Raw genomic sequence first — 19,001 nt, forward strand, 5'->3', positions numbered from 1 at the left:
TCTAAGCTGTAGGGCTTCTGATTTTTGAGAAGATTTTTAAAGTTTTTCCTTTCAGTTGCCATGGTAACCAGAGTTCTGCATGGATTCAATTCTTTGAACAATTTTTGTAGAGCTTCACCCAAGGAACATTCCTGTGAAGTTTGGCCTAGTGGTTTATGAGGAGATGTCGTTTAAAGTAAAAGTTTACGGACGCTAAAAAACATCCTGTGTTTTACTAACTAGACAAAAAAGGAATAATGAACTGTCTACTGCAAAAAAACCCACATAGTTCTTACCAATTTACTTACTTTTTACTGGGCAACTAACTATCTAGCTGCATCTCAGTAATCTATGTATTGGAACTGCTTCATCAGACCTACTGAAATAATCAAGTTAACTTTTGGTTGAATCTGATGCAATTTATTCCTGTTTCCAACTTTGGTTAAGTTTTGTTTGCAAATAAATATCAAACTGCATTTCAGTAACAACCCTTTGTATTGCTAATGCTTCCCAGTGATCAGACCTACTGAAATAACCAAGTTACGTAATTTCTGGTTGGATTAATTGTAACCTAAGGCCCTTTTTCAACTTTTGCCTACAACTGACTATCAATCTATATCTCAGGAACAGTTACAGTCTTGCTAAATAATGACCCTTGTTTGACTTAGAAGTTCTCAAGTACTCAATCAAACAGTTTTAAAGATGGCTCATTGTTTTTTTTAACTCTTTGAAAATCTGCGTCTTCTTAACCATCATGCTGATAAGAATATTGAATGTTTCAATACCATTACGCATTTTGAATATGAGCCAGAAATACTTTTGGCACATTATTACATTGCTTATAGATTGGCATGTTACTTCAAAATAAAACTTCACTTGATGCTCATTTTAGTATTTCTTTACACGCTAACACCACTGGTAAACAATTGAGGCCATTACAAAAACCTTGTATTTTGATCATGGGAATTTATACATATTTATCACAGCTCAAAATGGTTTATTGGTACTGGACCATTCAATTCTTTTCTAGACTTTTTTTTTCATGCATGTGGAGAAACCAGACACAATAATTGCAGTGGATGTGAATACAGCTGAACAATGTTTTGAACTCTGGGCAGTTCAGACCAAGCAACTCTTTGTGAATTAAAATAAGAATGTAATGAAAGAAATCAGTTTGTAACAAGGGCATTGGATCTGTTTTATCCCCTGTAAACTGGATGTCATACAAACAGAAATGCAATTAAAACATTGTCTCTTTTTAGACCACTCAGGGGCAATAATTACTGTGTAAATAGTGACAGTAAGTCAAAAAGACACTGGGCAGACACAAATTGTGGTCTCTAATGTGTATATGTAGATTAATATTGCGCATACAAAAAAGTAAACAAACATTAATACATGTATGTAATAACTATGAAAGCTTATACACCGTGATCAAGATATCAGCACAAATGGGGGGGAGGGGTCAAATATATGACAGAGCATGTACAGTCAAATGGAAAGACAGACACATGGACAATATCATAACTGTATCTGAGGAACAAAAATAATGTTATATCGAGTCTTTTTGAAATGTTTACTATTCAAAACATAAGATAAAACATCATGATATGTTGGCAATATTTCCACAGAAATATGAAAAAATAGCAATGTTGTTACATGTAAGAACTGAATTTCAATCATTCAATGATAACAAACTTTTACTGATTCTGAAATTAATCACATATTTCTGATGCCAAAATCTGACAAACAAACAAAAAATAATAGAACACATGCAAATTTATATATATAGTGATATTGAATTTAATAATCAATAAATCTTGACACAAGGCTGAAATTAATAAGTATTGTTCACAGGAATGACGTAAACATTGTATAATAAATGCCCCTGAAAATACTTGATAGAATATATTTGAAGATGCTACATAGAGGGTATTATTAAGTCCAAAAATGGTTTACAAAAAGAAATCAGACATAGAAGTTCCATAAACATGTGCATGTCCACTTTACTTTGATGATGTATACCAATTTTCATTTGAATTGAATGAAAACAGCAGGAGTCAAGTAAAAAGGTTACAAATGTAGTTGTAATATTGTAGACACAAAAAGGGGCATAACTGAAGATGGACATAAAATCCCCAAAATATGCACATGCCCAATTCATGTTAAGGAGGAACAGTAAGTTTCTGGATGGCAATTGCAGGAGTAGAGTACACAATGTTCTGATATAGCTGTAATACTTCAAAGTCTAAAAAGGGCAATTGCTAAAAAAGAATGGCATGAAAATCTCGAGAAAATGTGCATATCCACTTAATGTTGATGAGGTATAAGAAGTTTAATTTTAATTAAATGAAAACTGTTGGAGGAGTCAAGTACACAAGGAAGCTTGACAAACAGATGGACTGTTCAAACACTATATGCCCCCCTGGGACGTAAGGGGCATGAAAATAAAACAAGGCAGAAATACCTTACTGAATTACTCCATCATTGTAACCTTGTTTTACTATATTTGCTTTATTTCTCATATTCAAAGTTATCCATACATTCATAAATTCTATTCTTCAATAGTTAATAACAGAATTTATCTCATGTTGACAGACTGTGTTACAGCTTTCCCTCTGGCTGATCAGACAGTCTGTCTGAAAGGGGAATCTTTTTCTACAATCATGCAGTGGAAATGTTTGCATGAGAACCTTTCCAACTTGTCATCTTCATATTTATTCCTCATTTGCCCTTGCTGAACCACTGTCAAGTTTTCTGGAACTGTAGAAGACCTGCTTGTACCAGCCGGTGGATCTTCTGGCGTAAATCTCCAGTTGCTGTCTGGAGAAGCCTACACAAAAGATACAGAAAAAGTACATCTGTATAAAGTTTATCTAATGCACTGAATTACTTAAATAATATCATTATAACTAAATAAAAAATATGTTAAAGCTGCAGTAAGAAGGCAAGTTGTTCAATAAGGATGCACATTAAATCATTTTTCTACCATAAATATCAAACAGGATTCCTAAGTTGAGTTTAAGGAATGTTTGTCATTGTTCCTGGATTTCGCTCCAAATTTGTACACAACTAAATACTTTTAATGACCAGGAGATTGTTGACTACCAGTTCAAAGGTTATAAGACTGAGTTTGGAGATCAGTCTCGACATGAAGCATTACCATTGGTCAGTTTCTGCACCAAACTTAGAATAAACCAGTCACCTGCTCCAACTGAGCTCAAGGAAATACTTTAACCTACAAAATATTTAATAGACCACTATAGAGATGATATAAAGCCGGTATCCATGCATCAAAATGAAAAAAAAAAACACCACAAAAACAGCAACTATTTGTCTGATATATACTGGGACTAATACCTACCTTTGTCCTTTCTCGGGGTCTTTCCTTAGATGCTCAAAGAGGTCTTGTATGTTTGGATCCACGAGTATGTCTCTTATTTCCGGATCTGACAAGATCTCTTGCATCTTGGCCTCATCTGCTGCAGTAGGTTGGTGTGGGTTTGTGCTGCTCCTGACCTGCAGGTCAGCGCCACCTCCTGTCACAACCTTAGGCTGTGACGGGAGAGAACTCTGACCTGCCCTACCCTGCTGGTCATCAAGCTTGCTGAAATGGTCACCTGCAATAATAATTATACCAGAATATTTTAATGAACGTAAGTTTAAAACAATGTTTTGACTTATCCCTTAAACATAGAGGCCCCACTATGTATATACATTTTACAAAAGAAATGTTAAACCCAATAAACTACTACTAAGAGCTGTTAACTTTTAACGATAATTCAGTTGAAAATCCATGCATATTTTAAAAATTATCTACAATAATTCTTTGTCATCCATTTTTCAACACTCGTAGATACATGCTGAAAACTAAGCTTTATGTGATAGCAACTAAATTTAGGTTTAAGCTACAAAAAAGGTTTACACTCTCCATAAAAGGACACGTTTTTATTTCGACTGTTTTTGAAAGGTAGTAAAACAGCCATTTATGATTTAATTCTTTTATACTTCTTAGTGTCTTCTTTCAAACAAATCAGAGCAGATATTTTACCCATAAGTCCACAAAAATCCTTGAAGAATTCCTGTACTTCTGCATTGTTACCATATTTCTGAAGAGCTTCTGTTGGATTCTTCTGGAAGTCCCCTATTGCCTGAATAAATTTTGGGTCCTGTAATTGGAATTAAAAATACTTTCTTTTATATGAAGCTTTGCAAGTAACCACAAATCATATTTACTTGAATGCTGTAAACACAGCCAGTATACAGGATGTGTCAATTAGATTTTTCCTTTGCTAGCTACCTATGAATAGCAAAATCTTTCCAGATTGTGAATTAATTGTGATTGAATACAAAAAAAGATTCCTATCTGTTGAAATACAACTCCTTGTAACATGGACACTTTAATTCTATGCAAATATTATTAATGTACCACAATTAATGAGACAAAACAATGTAAAATTATAGACTGATGTTGAAATCAATATGTAGTACATTGTACTGTTGACCAGCCTGAAGAGTACTGAGAAATCATTAGTACCCTTACAGAAGCAAGCCTCTGTGGCGTACATGCTGCGTATTTGCTGTGTATATGCCGCGAACACAGTAGTACGCCAGAGGAGTACATTTTACATACACCGCATGCCGCGTACATGCCGCATACTATTTCGAAGAGTACACAGCATATACGCAGGAGGTCACTAGTACACTTCAAGTACGCAGCACAGACTCGGAAAATTTAAGGAGTACACTGCATGTACGCAGGAGGGGCTTGTACAAGAAAATAGTACACTGCATGTACACTGCAAATACTTTGAAATTTGTGCAATACACTTCATATATGCGGGAAGGACTTGTACAATTTCTTTTGGCATTTATACTTAGTTTTTTTTATAAGTTAAAGTCTGAAGTACACTTCATATACGCGGGAGGGACTTGTTCATTTTCTTTTGGTGTTTATACTTAGAATTTTTTTAGGTAAAAGTCTGAAGTACACTTCATGCCGGAAGGATTTTTACATTTTTTTTCTGGAAGCAAGAACTTGAATTCCGAGTAACTTTTATCTTAATAGCATAGAATAGTTCAGATTATTTTGAACAATGAAAATGTGCCAAACTATTTGCAATGTTCATTTGTGAAGCTTACATCTAAGTGATTTCTGAGCTGCACCTTGCATGCAATGTAAAGTAACACTTGTATATGCAATTATAATGAAAAATTGAGCAGTGAGCTGTGTCTTACCCATGCTCCTCAGCATTTATCGCAGATTTGCCATATGCTTTAAGTGCACTTGTTACTCTTAATGTCCAAAGTCGAATTATGGTGCATTTTAGGTCACTATTTAAAACTGTTAATTTTAAACTAAATATGGTATTTTTGAGCATTATGAATTTTGTTTGATTTAGAAAAGGCTGCACATGCACTGTAAAACCTGTTCACAGCAGTTTCACCACAAGAGTACATAGCATGTACGCCACAGGAGTATACAGCATGTATGCAGCACGTACTATTTCTCCGGTGTACTTCCCGCGTACTAGATTCCTCCAGCGTACATCCTGTGTACTATGTAGTCCACAGCATGTACACAGCAAGTAGTACATGGCACATGTCAAAAGTGTACTACAAACGTACTATCGGTGTATGTGCGGTGTATATCCTGCGTACTATTTAAAGCCCTTGATTTCAGTACACATCATGTATGCGTCAAATACGCTGTATGTACACAGCAAGAGTACGCGGCAGGCCTTTTTCTTCTGTAAGGGTACTTATATTGCTGGGGGAGTAATTTGAGTCAATGTACAAACTTTAAATCCAATGAACAAGAATAAGTCCCATTCATTTTAAATTCAAAAGTTGAAATCCATAAATTCATATTCCCAAACAAAACTGCAGTCTTTTTTGGAAAAATCATGGAATTTCATACCCAAGAAATCATGATTTTACATTAATTTTGTCCTCTGAGTCAAAATACTTTCAGACAGGTCAATATAATAACTTATTTATGACCTCAAAATAAGTCTACAACTCACTGTTAATTAAATATATCTACAATGTTATATTCCTTTTACAGTGGGGCAATCACTTTCAATTTTTATATGCCCGAAGGGACGTATGATGTTATGACGCTGGTGTTCGTCCGAGCTTACATTTGCATACTAAGGTGACTACAGGAACAATAGGTAACAGTACTTTTTCTTTGATGTCATTCATTCCGTAAGCATTTATGTGGCTATTTTTCTTTTGAGTGGCTAAAAGAACAATAGAGAAAACAAAAGAGTAGCCACATAAATACCCATATGTAGGAACTTCTGCCCATCTGTCTGTCTATTAGCAATTGCGTGTCCACTCTGTAACTCTTGAACCCCTTGAAGGATTTCAAAGAAACTTGACACAAATGTTCACCATATCAAGATGACATGCAGAGCAAATGTTTTGGATGACTCACTGTAAAGTCAAGGTCACTATTAGGGGTCAAAGGCCATACGACGTTTTTTCATGTCCGCTCTGTAACTCTTGAACTGCTTGAAGGATTTTAAAAAAACTTGGCACAAATGTTTATCACATTGAGACCACGTGCACAGCCTTGTGTCAGATGGCTCGCTTCAAGGTCAAGGTCACACTTGGGGGTCAAAGGTCATACTTTAGGGCATATATTGCTCCGCATTGCAGTGCTCTTGTTCAATTTGTTTTTGATGGTTTTGGACCTCTAAACCAATCAAATGAGCCTGTTTCAACAGGTTACATGTATATAATATTTTTATATTAAAGAAAATTACCTGTAATCTTTTGGCAAGTTTTTCATTTTTTTCTAATTTACTTAGTAAATCATCTGTCACCCAATCTGTAGAAAGAAAATTTGAAATAAATGAATGATATACATATACTCTGAATGAGCAACAATTTAAATGTTAAACAGGGTCATAATCTATATCAGCTTAGACCAAGAGTTGTCTTTATTTGGATATTTCAGTAGGTCTAAAGGTGCAGTTAAAATCCAGTGCAAGCAACCTTTTTTTGCACACACATTTTAAAGCAACCAACACTCTAGTGAGAAGAATAGCCCTCACTTTTCATTGAATACTTTGAACTAAAAACTAAACATACCATAATCTTTACTCCAAAACATCACATGACATCTTAGTTTAATTATCTTAAAGTTTATCAAATATGCATAATGAAACGGAAACAAGGGAAAACATCAAACAATATATATTTCAATATTTCAAGGAATAGACATTGTAAATGATTACCTTAATCGCTGAACATAAAATGCATTTGGACAATAGAAGAAACATATTTTTTTATTTTCTATTGTAACAGTTATCTTTTTTTTTTCAAATCAAAACATGTTTCTCAAACAATATCTCTATGATAAATATTAAGCATAACACAGATAACAAGAGCACCGCCTTGCGGGTGCTGACGCTCATCTGATTTTTTTTATAATAGAAATATTGTCCTACCCATGATTTTCTAAGTCTAAAAAGGGCCATCACTCTTGCAAAAAGCAGGATAGAGTTATGTTTCTTGATGTACAGTGTCCACTTATGATGGTGAAAAACTGTTGCAAGTTTTAAAGCAATAGCTTTGATAGTTTATGAGAAAAGTTGACTTAAACATAATATTCAACCAAGAAAATGATTTTTCTAAGTCCAAAAGGGGCCATAAATCTTGCAAAAAGCAGGATGGAGTTATGTTGCTTGCTGTACAGGGTCTGCTTATGATGGTGAACAAGAGTTGCAAGTTTTAAAGCAATAGCTTTGATAGTTTAAGAGAAAAAGTTGACCTAAACATAAAACTTAACCAAGAAATCTGATATTTTCTAAGTCCAAAAGGGGCCATAAATCTTGCAAAAAGCAGGATGGAGTTATGTTGCTTGCTGTACAGGGTAAGCTTATGATGGTGAACAAGAGTTGCAAGTTTTAAAGCAATAGCTTTGATAGTTTAAGAGAAAAAGTTGACCTAAACATAAAACTTAACCAAGAAATCTGATATTTTCTAAGTCCAAAAGGGGCCATAAATCTTGCAAAAAGCAGGATGGAGTTATGTTTCTTGCTGTACAGGGTCAGCTTATGATGGTGAACAAGAGTTGCAAGTTTTAAAGGAATAGCTTTGATAGTTTAGGATAAAAGCTGACCTAAACATAAAACTTAACCAAGAAAACTGATTTTCTAAATCCAAAAGGGGCAATAGTTCTTGCAAAAAGCAAGATGGAGTTATGTTTCTTGATGTACAGGGTCTGCTTATGATGGTGAACAAGTATTCCAAGTTTCAAAGCAAAAGCTTTGATAGTTTAGGAGAAAAGTTGACCTAAACATAAAACTTAACCAAGAAATCTGATATTTTCTAAGTACAAAAGGGGCCATAAATCTTGCAAAAAGCAAGATGGAGTTATGTTTCTTGCTATACAGGGTCAGCTTATGATGGTGAACAAGTATTCCAAGTTTCAAAGCAATAGCTTTGATAGTTTAGGAGAAAAGCTGACCTAAACATAAAACTTAACCAGGCAACGCCGACGCCGACGCCGACAACCGCTCAAGTGATGACAATAACTCATCATTTTTTTTTCAAAAAATCAGATGAGCTAAAAATGTAAGACCAACCAATTCCTACATTCAGAGGATTTTTACTTGATTATCAACTTAACATTCAAGTGATTTTATTACATGAACAGACTACCATACCTTTGTTTTCCATGAGTTTGCTGTTTGTTTTCTCCATAGCTTCTTGTACCTCGGAAAATCTAAATTCCTCTGATTTCACCCCTTCATTTTTTCTAACAAAGGGAATGTCTTCCAGAGTTTTATTTCCTCCTGTTTTTGACTGTTTACTGACATTTTCACTACCCTGTGATTTATTTGCAACTATGGATTTATTTTCTTGTACTGATTTAGATTTCGGAGCACCACCAAACAAAAATCCCTTTTTCATACCACCAAATGTTGAAGAGCCAGAACCTTGTCCAGTTTTACTGGTAGGTGCACTTGATTCAACAGAGGCTGCACTGTTTGATTTTTCACTCTTTTCTGTTAAAGGCTGTTCAGTTTTCTTCTTAGTTTCCTTCTTTTCCTTTGGTTCTGGTATTTTTTCTTTTGTTCTAAGTGAGTCTCCATGTCCATTTTGTAACACCTACAAGAACAAACAACACTGATTACAACTATATATAGATGAAACAGTTCTAGAGATAAGCTGGCGCCACTTTGCTTCATGCAACCAAAGTGTGGTAGATTTTAATAGATGGAAAAAGTGTCATGGTTTCAGTGGAGCATCATACTAGTATGCTAGGGCCTTTGGTTCTAATTCCAGTTCACCTTAAGGCATGATTAACACATAGTACTCTCAGAAATTGGAGGACGACTTTCATTTTTGCTGGGTTTGTCACAGTTTTGGATGTACTTGATTCGCAATAAGGAAAAACTGAGTTAGCTGCATGGTAGCTAAGTCTATAGAGCGTCAGAACAGCATTCTAAGGCCCTATGTTCAAGACCCCATCTAGCTGCACATTTTTTCTCACCCTGTGACATTTTATGCCCAACATGGAGGTGTGAGTATTAACATTACTGTACTTTGTTATTTTTACAACATTAATTTTGATTTACAGTACATAAAGAGATTCAAGGAAATGGTGAACATTTACAAAGTGCTTGGTTGCTCAGTCTGTAGAGTGTTGAAATTTTTCTGATGCCCTGGGTCCAACTCTAGCTGCATAATTTTTAACCCCAAGATAACAGTAAAATTAAAGGCAAAAGTTGGGTTTTAATTATTGGCCAAAGTTAAAGAAAAATACAAATCTTAGAAAAAAATATGACAAGTAAATAACAGGTACTATAATGGGTGTTAATACTGAACTAGCTAGTGTATTTCTTCTGTATTTATATACAAATATATGCAGATTTCAACCCATTTAATCATTATGACATGTCAACAAAACATTTGACTATCACGATACCTGTGTAGGCCTAGTTTGTTCTTTGTGTTTAAGTTCCCTCAATGCATCAACTTGTTTGATCAATTCTGACATATCCTCCAGAGGAGGGACATCTGAAACAATAAACATAGAATATGGCATAACAAATGTAAAATTATTCAATTCTGCTTCCTTGATTTAAAATCAGTATTTAATTAGAGTAATGATTTATTCATACACCACTGACTGTGCCCACAGTTGCTTCATTAATGAAGACATCTTCGTACACAGGCCTGAATTGAGATGACAATTTGACATAACAATTAGATAAGAATAGGGCATAAGTACAAAAGCATAATGTTCCACAGAAGTTTCACTATGATATAAACAAGAGTTGTCAGAGGAAATCAACACAGTCATGACTATTAAAAAAAAAGTCACTAAAAAAGTTAAAATGTTAAAATAATGTAAACAAACAATTTAGAGCATAGCACTTTCCTCTCTAATTATGATACTAAATGAGACAATAGATTACAAGAATTAAAAGAATTGCTTTGATACATAAGTCTTAGACAATAAAAAATGATAGTCTACTTGATTTTCCAAAGAAAAACACACAAACTGATGTGCTTTTTGACCCCATTGCCTCCTTAACCCCTACCCTGGTTTTTCTATAAACTACCTATAAGGCATACATTTATGTGGACGCACTGGTCAAGAGGGCTAAGATGCTTTCCTACAGGATCGAAGGCCTCTGGTTTGATTCCTGGCTACACCTAATGCAGTATGGACATGGAACTTTATCACAATTGCCTCAGTCGACCTAGTCTCAATTTTTCGACTGCAAGGCAGACCGATTTCACAGACTGACATATCGTATGTCTGCCTTTATGTCTCAAGTAGTTAGGATCAAAACTGTGGTGGAAATCGATGCGATTTAAACTTCATATTTATAGTTTAACATAGATCTACACATTTTTTCACTAGCGTGATTATTTTTCACTAGGAAAACATAAACAAAATATAAACAAAAGTTAAAAAATGGCATGTTAAACCTACCATAACACCTTCTGTATACATATTCAAAATTTGAAATGTATAAACCTGTAACCAATGAAATGTGCAGAATGTATAACAGGGTTTAAAAATAAACTGATCGGTACACAAACAGCTTTACATGACTGAGGTAGAAATTCAACGATGTAAGCAGAAAACACACTGACATACATGGAGTTTAAAAGTGTTTTGCCTACAAAACTGAGGTTTTCTCATTAGTTAGGACATATATTGATTGTATTTGGAATGAGCTTTCCAGACATGTAATTTTTAGTGCAAAATATTGGATTTAAATTAAATATGTATTTGAAGCCTCCAAAGTTAGCAATGCGATTTGCGACATAGAAGGAAAACTTTCCCAATGTTTTGAATGGTAAGTGGGTAGGTATTGACCTGTGTAAAAATGATCACAATATCGTGATTCGTGTACAATTAACTGGCCTACAGTCAACCCAGCTGACTATATTGGTACCAGCAAATTGCTGGAGGTAAGGTATAAATGGTTTTTACTGATCTTAAAAGGGTTGCTCAAAAGCTTTACAGAGTTTATGTTCATTGTTTCAGACTTTTTCGACTGTCAATAAAATTGACCTCCACCATTAAAGAGAAGTCAAGGAAAATACAATACAAACTTTATTTAAAACAGTTGGTGCATATATAAACAGAAAACATTAGCTTATAAACAGAAAACTTTAGCTATGTGTAGCTATTTACCAACATAAACAATAAGGGTGGGCGATATACCGCGGTAGACCGGTTATTGCGATGTTTTTTTCTGACGATACGATATTGCGATATGATTTTCGAATACCGGTTATTTTATAACATTAAGTAACACTAACGTAAACCAAGAAGATTCACAAAAAAATCCTTTTCTAGCAGCCAGCACGATTCAACTTTGTTTTCATTTTTCTCCTTTCATTTCCGGTGCAGGTAGCAGACTGGTTTACAGCTATTTTACGGACCCAATTCCACATAATAAAACCAATAAGAAAATTTAGATAAATATAATTTCGTATCTGTCAGCAACTCATTAGTAATTTTTCTATCAACTAGAATTTATTATTCATACAACAGCTATACCACTTTCCTCGTTTATAATCGGTGAATTGAGCAACCTGTGTAATATGACTGTATCCGTAAACCGAATGTAGTGCCGCACAATAAATCAAATAATATTTTGACGCAGTCTACTTTCGCTTTTGAATATTCGGTAATACTCCCCATAATCTAGTCAAAACTTTTTATTTTTTTGTTTACTGGTATTTTTATTTTATTGAGAAGGTCGAGCAAACACTCGTATTGTTGATACTAGTCATTTTACTCATTTTTAATTGAATAAATTTGAAAAAAACAGTATGATTCGTCATGTTTTTGTTCATTAAATAACTGGTACAATATATCGCAGTATATTGCAATATCGACATACAATATTGCAGTATATCGCAATACCAATTTTCGTGGCAATACCCACCCCTAATAAACAAGAACATTTTTTCCCAGAAACATGGAAAAGGGTAGACCACATTTTTGCATTATTTGTAAAGGTATTTCAGCTTTTCACTTTAAAGCAAAATAAACAATAAATATAAGATCTAGGTAAACATGTTTCATATACAAACTAAGTTGAAATGGTCAAACAATACTCGAAAAATAAAAAAAAAGCGTCATTAGCAACCTTCATTGGCAGACATGTTGGAATGTGCTGTTGTTTTTTCTAATGATCATGATAATTACAAATAGAACGCAATAAAAACCGATAACTTGCCCGTTCTTCACCGCGATAATGCATGTCATATATCAATACCTAACAACTCGTATATAGCACTGCAAAATGTAAACATCTACATATCGGATCAAATGTACATGTGAGAAATATTGTTTTTAGATGGTGACAACATGACTATAAGATTAACTCCATAGATCAAGAAAAATAACCGGAAGTGTCTAGGGGTACGGATCCGTACCTCTAGAATCTGATTCTAGAGGTACGGATCCGTACCTCTAGACAAGCCTGTTAGGAGTTTTCTAGGGGTACGGACCTCCTTTTTCTAGATATGTAGGGTCATATATATCTTAAATTTTGTTGAAAATGAAATAAAAAATAAGACTTAACCAGTATTCACTTAAAACTTGGATCTAAATGGTTTGCAGATACCAGCGTTCACCCGATGTTTACCTTCTCTTTCAAAACCTAAATAACCGAGGAACTCCAAATGAATACACTGGTTTGTTGTAAAATAAACTGTTGATAACAGATAAATGAGTGCTTGTAACCCTTTAATGAATTCTATTTGATATTCAGCAGAAAAAAATAAATTAAGCATAATAATATGCACCTATTTATTTTGTTATTTAACAAGATATAATGATAATCGGCACGGAACTGATTGTTTAATAATCAATTAACCGACATTAAGTAAAAGAATTAAACTGTTTGTGAAAACGTCCACGGCTATCAAATGTGTGGAAAACATAAATACCCTAGGGGTTAATTATCATAAAAATAGTTTTTCCCCAAGATATTTAACTTTTTTGTTTTTGTTTAATCTTTATATATATATATATATTTTGTTTTTGCCAGTTCGAATCATCATCATGATTTATTCGGTGTTCCTCGATTATTTACGTTTCGAAAGAAAATGTAACAAATCGGGTGAACGTTGTTATAAGTAAACCATTTAGATCCAAGTTTAAGGTGAATTCTGATGAATTCTTATTTGTTATTTCATTTTTAACAAAATTTGAAATGTAAATGACCCTTAATCTTTAGTACATTGGAGGTCCGTACCCCTAGAAAACCCCTAACAGGTTTGTCTAGAGGTACGGATCCGTACCTCTAGAATCTGATTCTAGAGGTATGGATCCGTACCCCTAGACACTTCCAAAAGAATCAGGGGTTACTTTTAATTCGAAATTATCATTTGCTGCTTACACTCAGGAATAGGTAGAAAAAGTAAACTAAATTTTAGGTCTTATATAAAAAACCTTCATATAGATGGATAATGATATGTTTCACTTGCATAAATCTTTGGTCAGAGACCACTAAAGTAACAAATAATGCAATCCATAGGAAATAAGTTGTTTTTGACCATTATATATTTGGAAAACACAACAGTTATATTTGGAATCCATTGTTATTATTATTGTTTTTAAAAGAGATTATTTCTATAGAAAATGTCCAACGGAGGGCCTCTAGAATGGCCTGTGGTCTGAACTAATTTTCTGACAGTCAGAAATTAAGAAAATTATGTCTACCAACGCTTGAATATGTACAGGAAGTTAAGGGTGCCATATGCCGCTTTTCATGGAATTACACACTAGTGTAGTATTGAAGGTTCCATGTGCACCGCCGTATGAACACATCTGCGGATGTCTCTAAATTGTTTTTTGTACTTTTAGCTTGTGTAAATGTTGAGTTCTGCTCAACCCGGGGCTAGAGGGCGTGGACGGTAGCATGCATTTCCACAACCGTCCATGAACAGGCTCAATCAAACCGAGCCTGCAACATTTTCGTTTTTGTTGTGTTGAGCGACCTGTGGAGTTTCCACTTTTTCTATTTGATAATTATATAAGTTTATAAAATGTTACATGGCATTGATACAGTCGGCCAGTATAAACTATTTAGCATGTGTCCTCTATTAATTAAAGGGGAAACTGTTTAATATTATTCTACTTTTTGTTAAGGGTATGTACTTATTTAAACTTGTCATAGAAAATAAAAGTTTAATATAAATATTTTAATACTGTATTTTACATATCTTATATGTTTTAAATATGCTTAAACACATTATTATGATTTCCTTTTTAGCTGCTTTATCTATGTTAGTCTATGTTTCATATATGTTTTTCTGAAAATAGCTCATGACCTAACATTAACTTGTTATGTTTATCCGAAAATAAACTTCTTGTATCTTGTAGACATTTTTAATTTTTTTCTCTAATATTCAAATGTGTATGTCTTATATTTCATTAAAGTTATAATTTTCAGTATAGTCAGTAATATGTTGCATCAACATGATATACTATCAGATGTAAGGTGCTGTCAATTTTCATTACAATGTATAAGTTATCTGTGATTTTTCTCATTCTTAATTTATCAAGTCACAGATTATCTGATGTATTAATGAATTTTATTTTAGTCTAATGAAGTCACTATTACTAAGCTGTACTATATGTTTTTACTTTTGTAAGAGTGGTGATCTCTTACAACTTCTCTTTTATTGTCTTTCATTGCTCCAGTGTCTTTTAACTGGGGACCATACGCTGCAGTTCCTGGAATTGCACTCTGTGTATCACCGAATTTCCGTGTACACAACCGTATGGAATTTGCAGATGTCTAAATTGTATTTTAGTACTTGCAACATAGGCAAATGTTGAGTTCTTATCAAGCCAGGGCATGAGGACGTGGATGGGATCAATAATTTCAACTGCCGTTCATAAACAGGCTCAATAACCGAGCCTGCAACATTTTCATATTTTTTTTTCGTGTTGAGAGACCAGATCTGGAGTTTCTACTTTTTCATTTTAAGTGATCTCATCACTAATGTTGACATAATTAATTTAGTCTTTGATAAAACCTACATAAACACAAAGTTTGTAGACAATAGATATACTCAAACTAAAGATACTGAGCATAAACCATTTTTCTAAATTTCGTCTAATCAAACAATTTTGTGTCAGGTACAAGACGGCAAAAATGGCATTTAGCAAAGATACGAAAAACAAACACACGTGCTTCCGGTATCATTTGCTGTCAAAAAAAAAATTACGGCGATAATATATAAAATGGATAATTTCACATGTAGTTGGAGTCTACTGAATGTTTTAAATGATATCAGTAGACTAAATGCTTCTTATTCAAAAGATGTCACTAAGTTTCTAAGTAAACAAGTACGTATAGGCCTACAGGGTTAGGGGTAGATAACATGCATGTATCGAGTTTTTTTTGTCACAGCCTTATTATGCCACTTTTGGCGTATTTCATTAATTGTCACATACTGGTGTTGGATACTAATGTTCTTCAAAAGGACTAAGTGTAGGGTTATCTTTTAACAGTTCCCAGAAAAGTTACAAATTAGTTATATGGCTAAATCTACATCTACATCTACATCTTTCACCCAACCGTCGATTTCCGACTATCACTGGGCGGCGCTGTCAGAGAAACAGTTGTTAAAGAACTGATATGTTACAATGTTAAAAGAGTAAAAGCTAAAAAAGACAGTATGCTACAGTTAAAATGGGACAGAGGCAACAGAATTACATACTGACCACCGCCAGCCTCTCTCTAAAGATACTGAGACTGGGGCTAGATTTAACATGAGTTGGTAGGGAGTTCCAGAGTCGGATGGTCCTAGGGAAGTAGGAGTTAGAAAAGTACTGAGTGTGAGACATGGGGATTAAGTAATTTAGGTTTCTAGTTGGAATAAGATGAGATTGGTCGACTGCAACTGTCTGGGTCCTTATTTTATAAAACATTACTAATGAATTGTGTAACCTTCTATATTGGAGTGTATTCCATTCTAAGGTTTTCAGCATTTGTGTAACACTACTGGTGTAACTGTAGTCATACATGACGTACCTAGCAGCTGACCTTTGGACATTTTCGACTTTGCTAGTGAGGGTTTTTTGCCAAGGATGCCAGACGCTTGAACAGTACTCAAGTTGAGGGCGGACATAGGTGTTATAGGCAGCAATTTTGACCTTTTTATTATCAGTTTTGACATTTCGTTGTATGAAGCGAAGAGTGGAAGTTGCTTTGGAAGTGATACTGTCAATGTGTTTGGACCAGTTTAGATCTTTGGAAATGGTTATGCCTAAGTATTTAGCTGCCTCACAAGTTTTTAACTCTATGTTGTGAAGTTTGTAGGGGTAGACTACAGGATTTTTCTTTCTAAAAATTCTAAGGACTTCACACTTGTCCGGGTTGAACTCCATGGACCATGTCTTCTCCCAGGTTTCTAAGCTAATCAGGTCTTGTTGCAGAGATATACTATCTGAAATGGAGTTGATGGTAAGGTATATTATGGTGTCATCTGCAAACATTCTTGCGTTACATTTGACGGAATCTGGTAAGTCATTGATATATACCAGGAAGAGACATGGCCCAAGAACAGACCCCTGGGGAACTCCAGACAGTACAGGAAGTTCACTGGAAAAATGACCATCAACAGCGACTTTCTGGGAGCGGTTGGACAGGAAAGATTTGACCCATTTGGTAATTTGTGGGTTGACACCAAGGCTTTGTAGTTTATAAATTAGTCTAATGTGATCGACCTTGTCAAACGCCTTGGAGAAGTCCATGACAATAACATCTGTTTGTTGACCCTGTTCAGTGTTATTGTAAAGTTCCTGAGTGAAATTAATGAGCTGAGTCTCACAACTGTGACCTGATCTAAAGCCGTGCTGGAACTGGCTAAGTAGCTTATGCTTGTCAAAATAGGTCATAAGATTGGAAACAACAATGTGTTCAAGGAGTTTGGAAGCAATGCAAGTTAGGGAAATTGGGCGATAGTTACTAGGTTTAGACTTGGGACCTTTTTTAAATACGGGGGCTACGGTGGCTTTTTTCCAATCACTGGGTACTAGGCCAGATTCGAGAGATAACCTGTATATATGGGCAAGTACAGGAGCAATTTCATGGTGGAGTTCTTTTAGGATGCGTGGGGATAATTCATCAGGTCCTGAGGCTTTATGTGGGGATAGGCCATAGAGCAGTTTTTCCACACCTTCAGTGGTGACCTGGATCTTATTCATCATGGAGACTGGGGATGAGAGGACGTTGGAACATATATGCTTCAGACTAAGGGGCTGGGGAGGGGAAAAGACAGATTCAAATTGTTTGTTTAAGATAGTAGCCTTTTGGATGGGGTCTGTGTAGGTAAGACCATCTGATTTAAGGGGGGCAATGCCGACATTTTCTTTTTTGTTGTGCTTGATGAAGCTGTAAAACTTTTTGTTTTTACCAGGTTGTGAGTCATGGTCAAATATGACACTTTCCATATATGACCAGTATTGGGCTCTTATTTGCTTCTGGATAGAAGACTTAAGGGATTTGAATCTTTGTTGGCGGGCTGAGGAGGGAGATTTGTGTAGTTTCTGGTACAGTTTATCACGCTTATGTATAAGCCTGATAATTCTCGGGGTTAACCATGGCAAGTCGGCACGGGTTTAGACATTTTAGATGGAATGTGTTTTGACTGGGATTCATTAAGGCAGTCCTTGAATGAATTCCACGCTACTTCAGGGTCTGAATGGTTTTCGGTGAAAAAGCTAGCACCAAAAGCCTTCATGTCAGATTTTAGCCCTTCCCAATTAGCCTTCGTGTAGAGTTTTATAGGGCGTCTAGGTTGGGTTGGGCGGCCCCTATTAAGATTCAATTCATGAAATATAATATCATGATCTGAGGTGGCTAGACTCGGTAGGGATTTAACCAAGTGAACATGGGATGGATGGTTTGTAAAGAAGAGATCAAGGGTGTTGGATAACCTAGTTGGGATTTTAACTATTTGTTCAAGATTATAATGGGAATATCTTTCAATAAATTCTTCATAAAAGGATCTGTTTTTACAAGTTTGTTTAGGGGACTCTTTTGACCAAATCTGTATATGTATCAGGTCCCAGAAAATGTCACAAATTACTATACAGCTAAATCTAGCAACATATAGCTAGAATTAGCTAAATAACAGATGACGAAAATGCGATATATGTCAAAATCAAATGCAAAATAGTCATTATAGCACATGCGCGGAACCAGAGGTGGGTGTCCGGTCCCCGCCTCCACCACCCCGCACCCCCCCCCCCCCCCTCCAAAAAAAAAGGAAGAGAAGAAGCAGAGAAAACGTTTTTTTGAAAAGGCAACATTAGGACCACATTCAAGGTGTATGTGGTTGCTGCTACATACGACCTCGACATAATTCATATTTATGTTAACTATCTCAAAGAAACAAAGAATTTTACCTTCCTTTATGAAAACTTAATTTTATTATTTTCCCAAAATCTAACTGGTGAGCTCATAAAACGTGAAAATAAGAGGTATATTGTATATAAAATTGCAGTGGAA

General features: G+C 34.9%; 2 protein-coding genes across 4 annotated transcripts in view; one reads left to right on the plus strand and one right to left on the minus strand.

Annotated features, from left to right (window-relative positions):
* Nucleotides 1-1,541: 1,541 nt before the first annotated feature.
* LOC123550878 (uncharacterized) lies at nt 1,542-12,665 on the minus strand. Its single transcript, XM_045339343.2, has 7 exons — nt 12,618-12,665; nt 9,926-10,017; nt 8,661-9,105; nt 6,753-6,817; nt 4,031-4,148; nt 3,344-3,599; nt 1,542-2,812 (listed from the first exon to the last, which is right to left on the minus strand). The coding sequence occupies exons 1-7, from the start codon at nt 12,631-12,633 to the stop codon at nt 2,728-2,730; spliced, it is 1,077 nt and encodes a 358-aa protein (XP_045195278.2). The 5' UTR covers nt 12,634-12,665; the 3' UTR covers nt 1,542-2,727.
* A 3,011-nt stretch (nt 12,666-15,676) lies between these two features.
* Nucleotides 15,677-19,001, plus strand: part of LOC123552623 (midasin-like) — a 143,925-nt gene continuing 140,600 nt past the window's right edge. For all 3 annotated transcript variants that reach the window (XR_008370465.1, XM_053540242.1, XM_053540243.1), the window contains exon 1: nt 15,677-15,832. Coding sequence is in view for 2 of the 3 variants with exons in the window: in XM_053540242.1 (XP_053396217.1) it covers nt 15,728-15,832 (105 nt within the window). In the remaining variant the exon portion in view is untranslated. The remainder of the gene's footprint in view (nt 15,833-19,001) is intronic.

The sequence above is a fragment of the Mercenaria mercenaria genome, chromosome 4 (genome assembly GCF_021730395.1).
Source record: "Mercenaria mercenaria strain notata chromosome 4, MADL_Memer_1, whole genome shotgun sequence".
In the NCBI taxonomy this organism is placed as follows: Eukaryota; Metazoa; Mollusca; class Bivalvia; order Venerida; family Veneridae; genus Mercenaria; species Mercenaria mercenaria.

Bases quoted from the DNA above. Each gene is read 5' to 3' on its own strand.
- LOC123550878 (XM_045339343.2), bottom strand. The intron at 4,149-6,752 runs GTAATTTTCTTT...TTCCAATTACAG, and splicing joins AACTTGCCAAAAGATTACAG to GACCCAAAATTTATTCAGGC. The intron at 2,813-3,343 runs GTAGGTATTAGT...TCTTTTGTGTAG, and splicing joins GACCCCGAGAAAGGACAAAG to GCTTCTCCAGACAGCAACTG.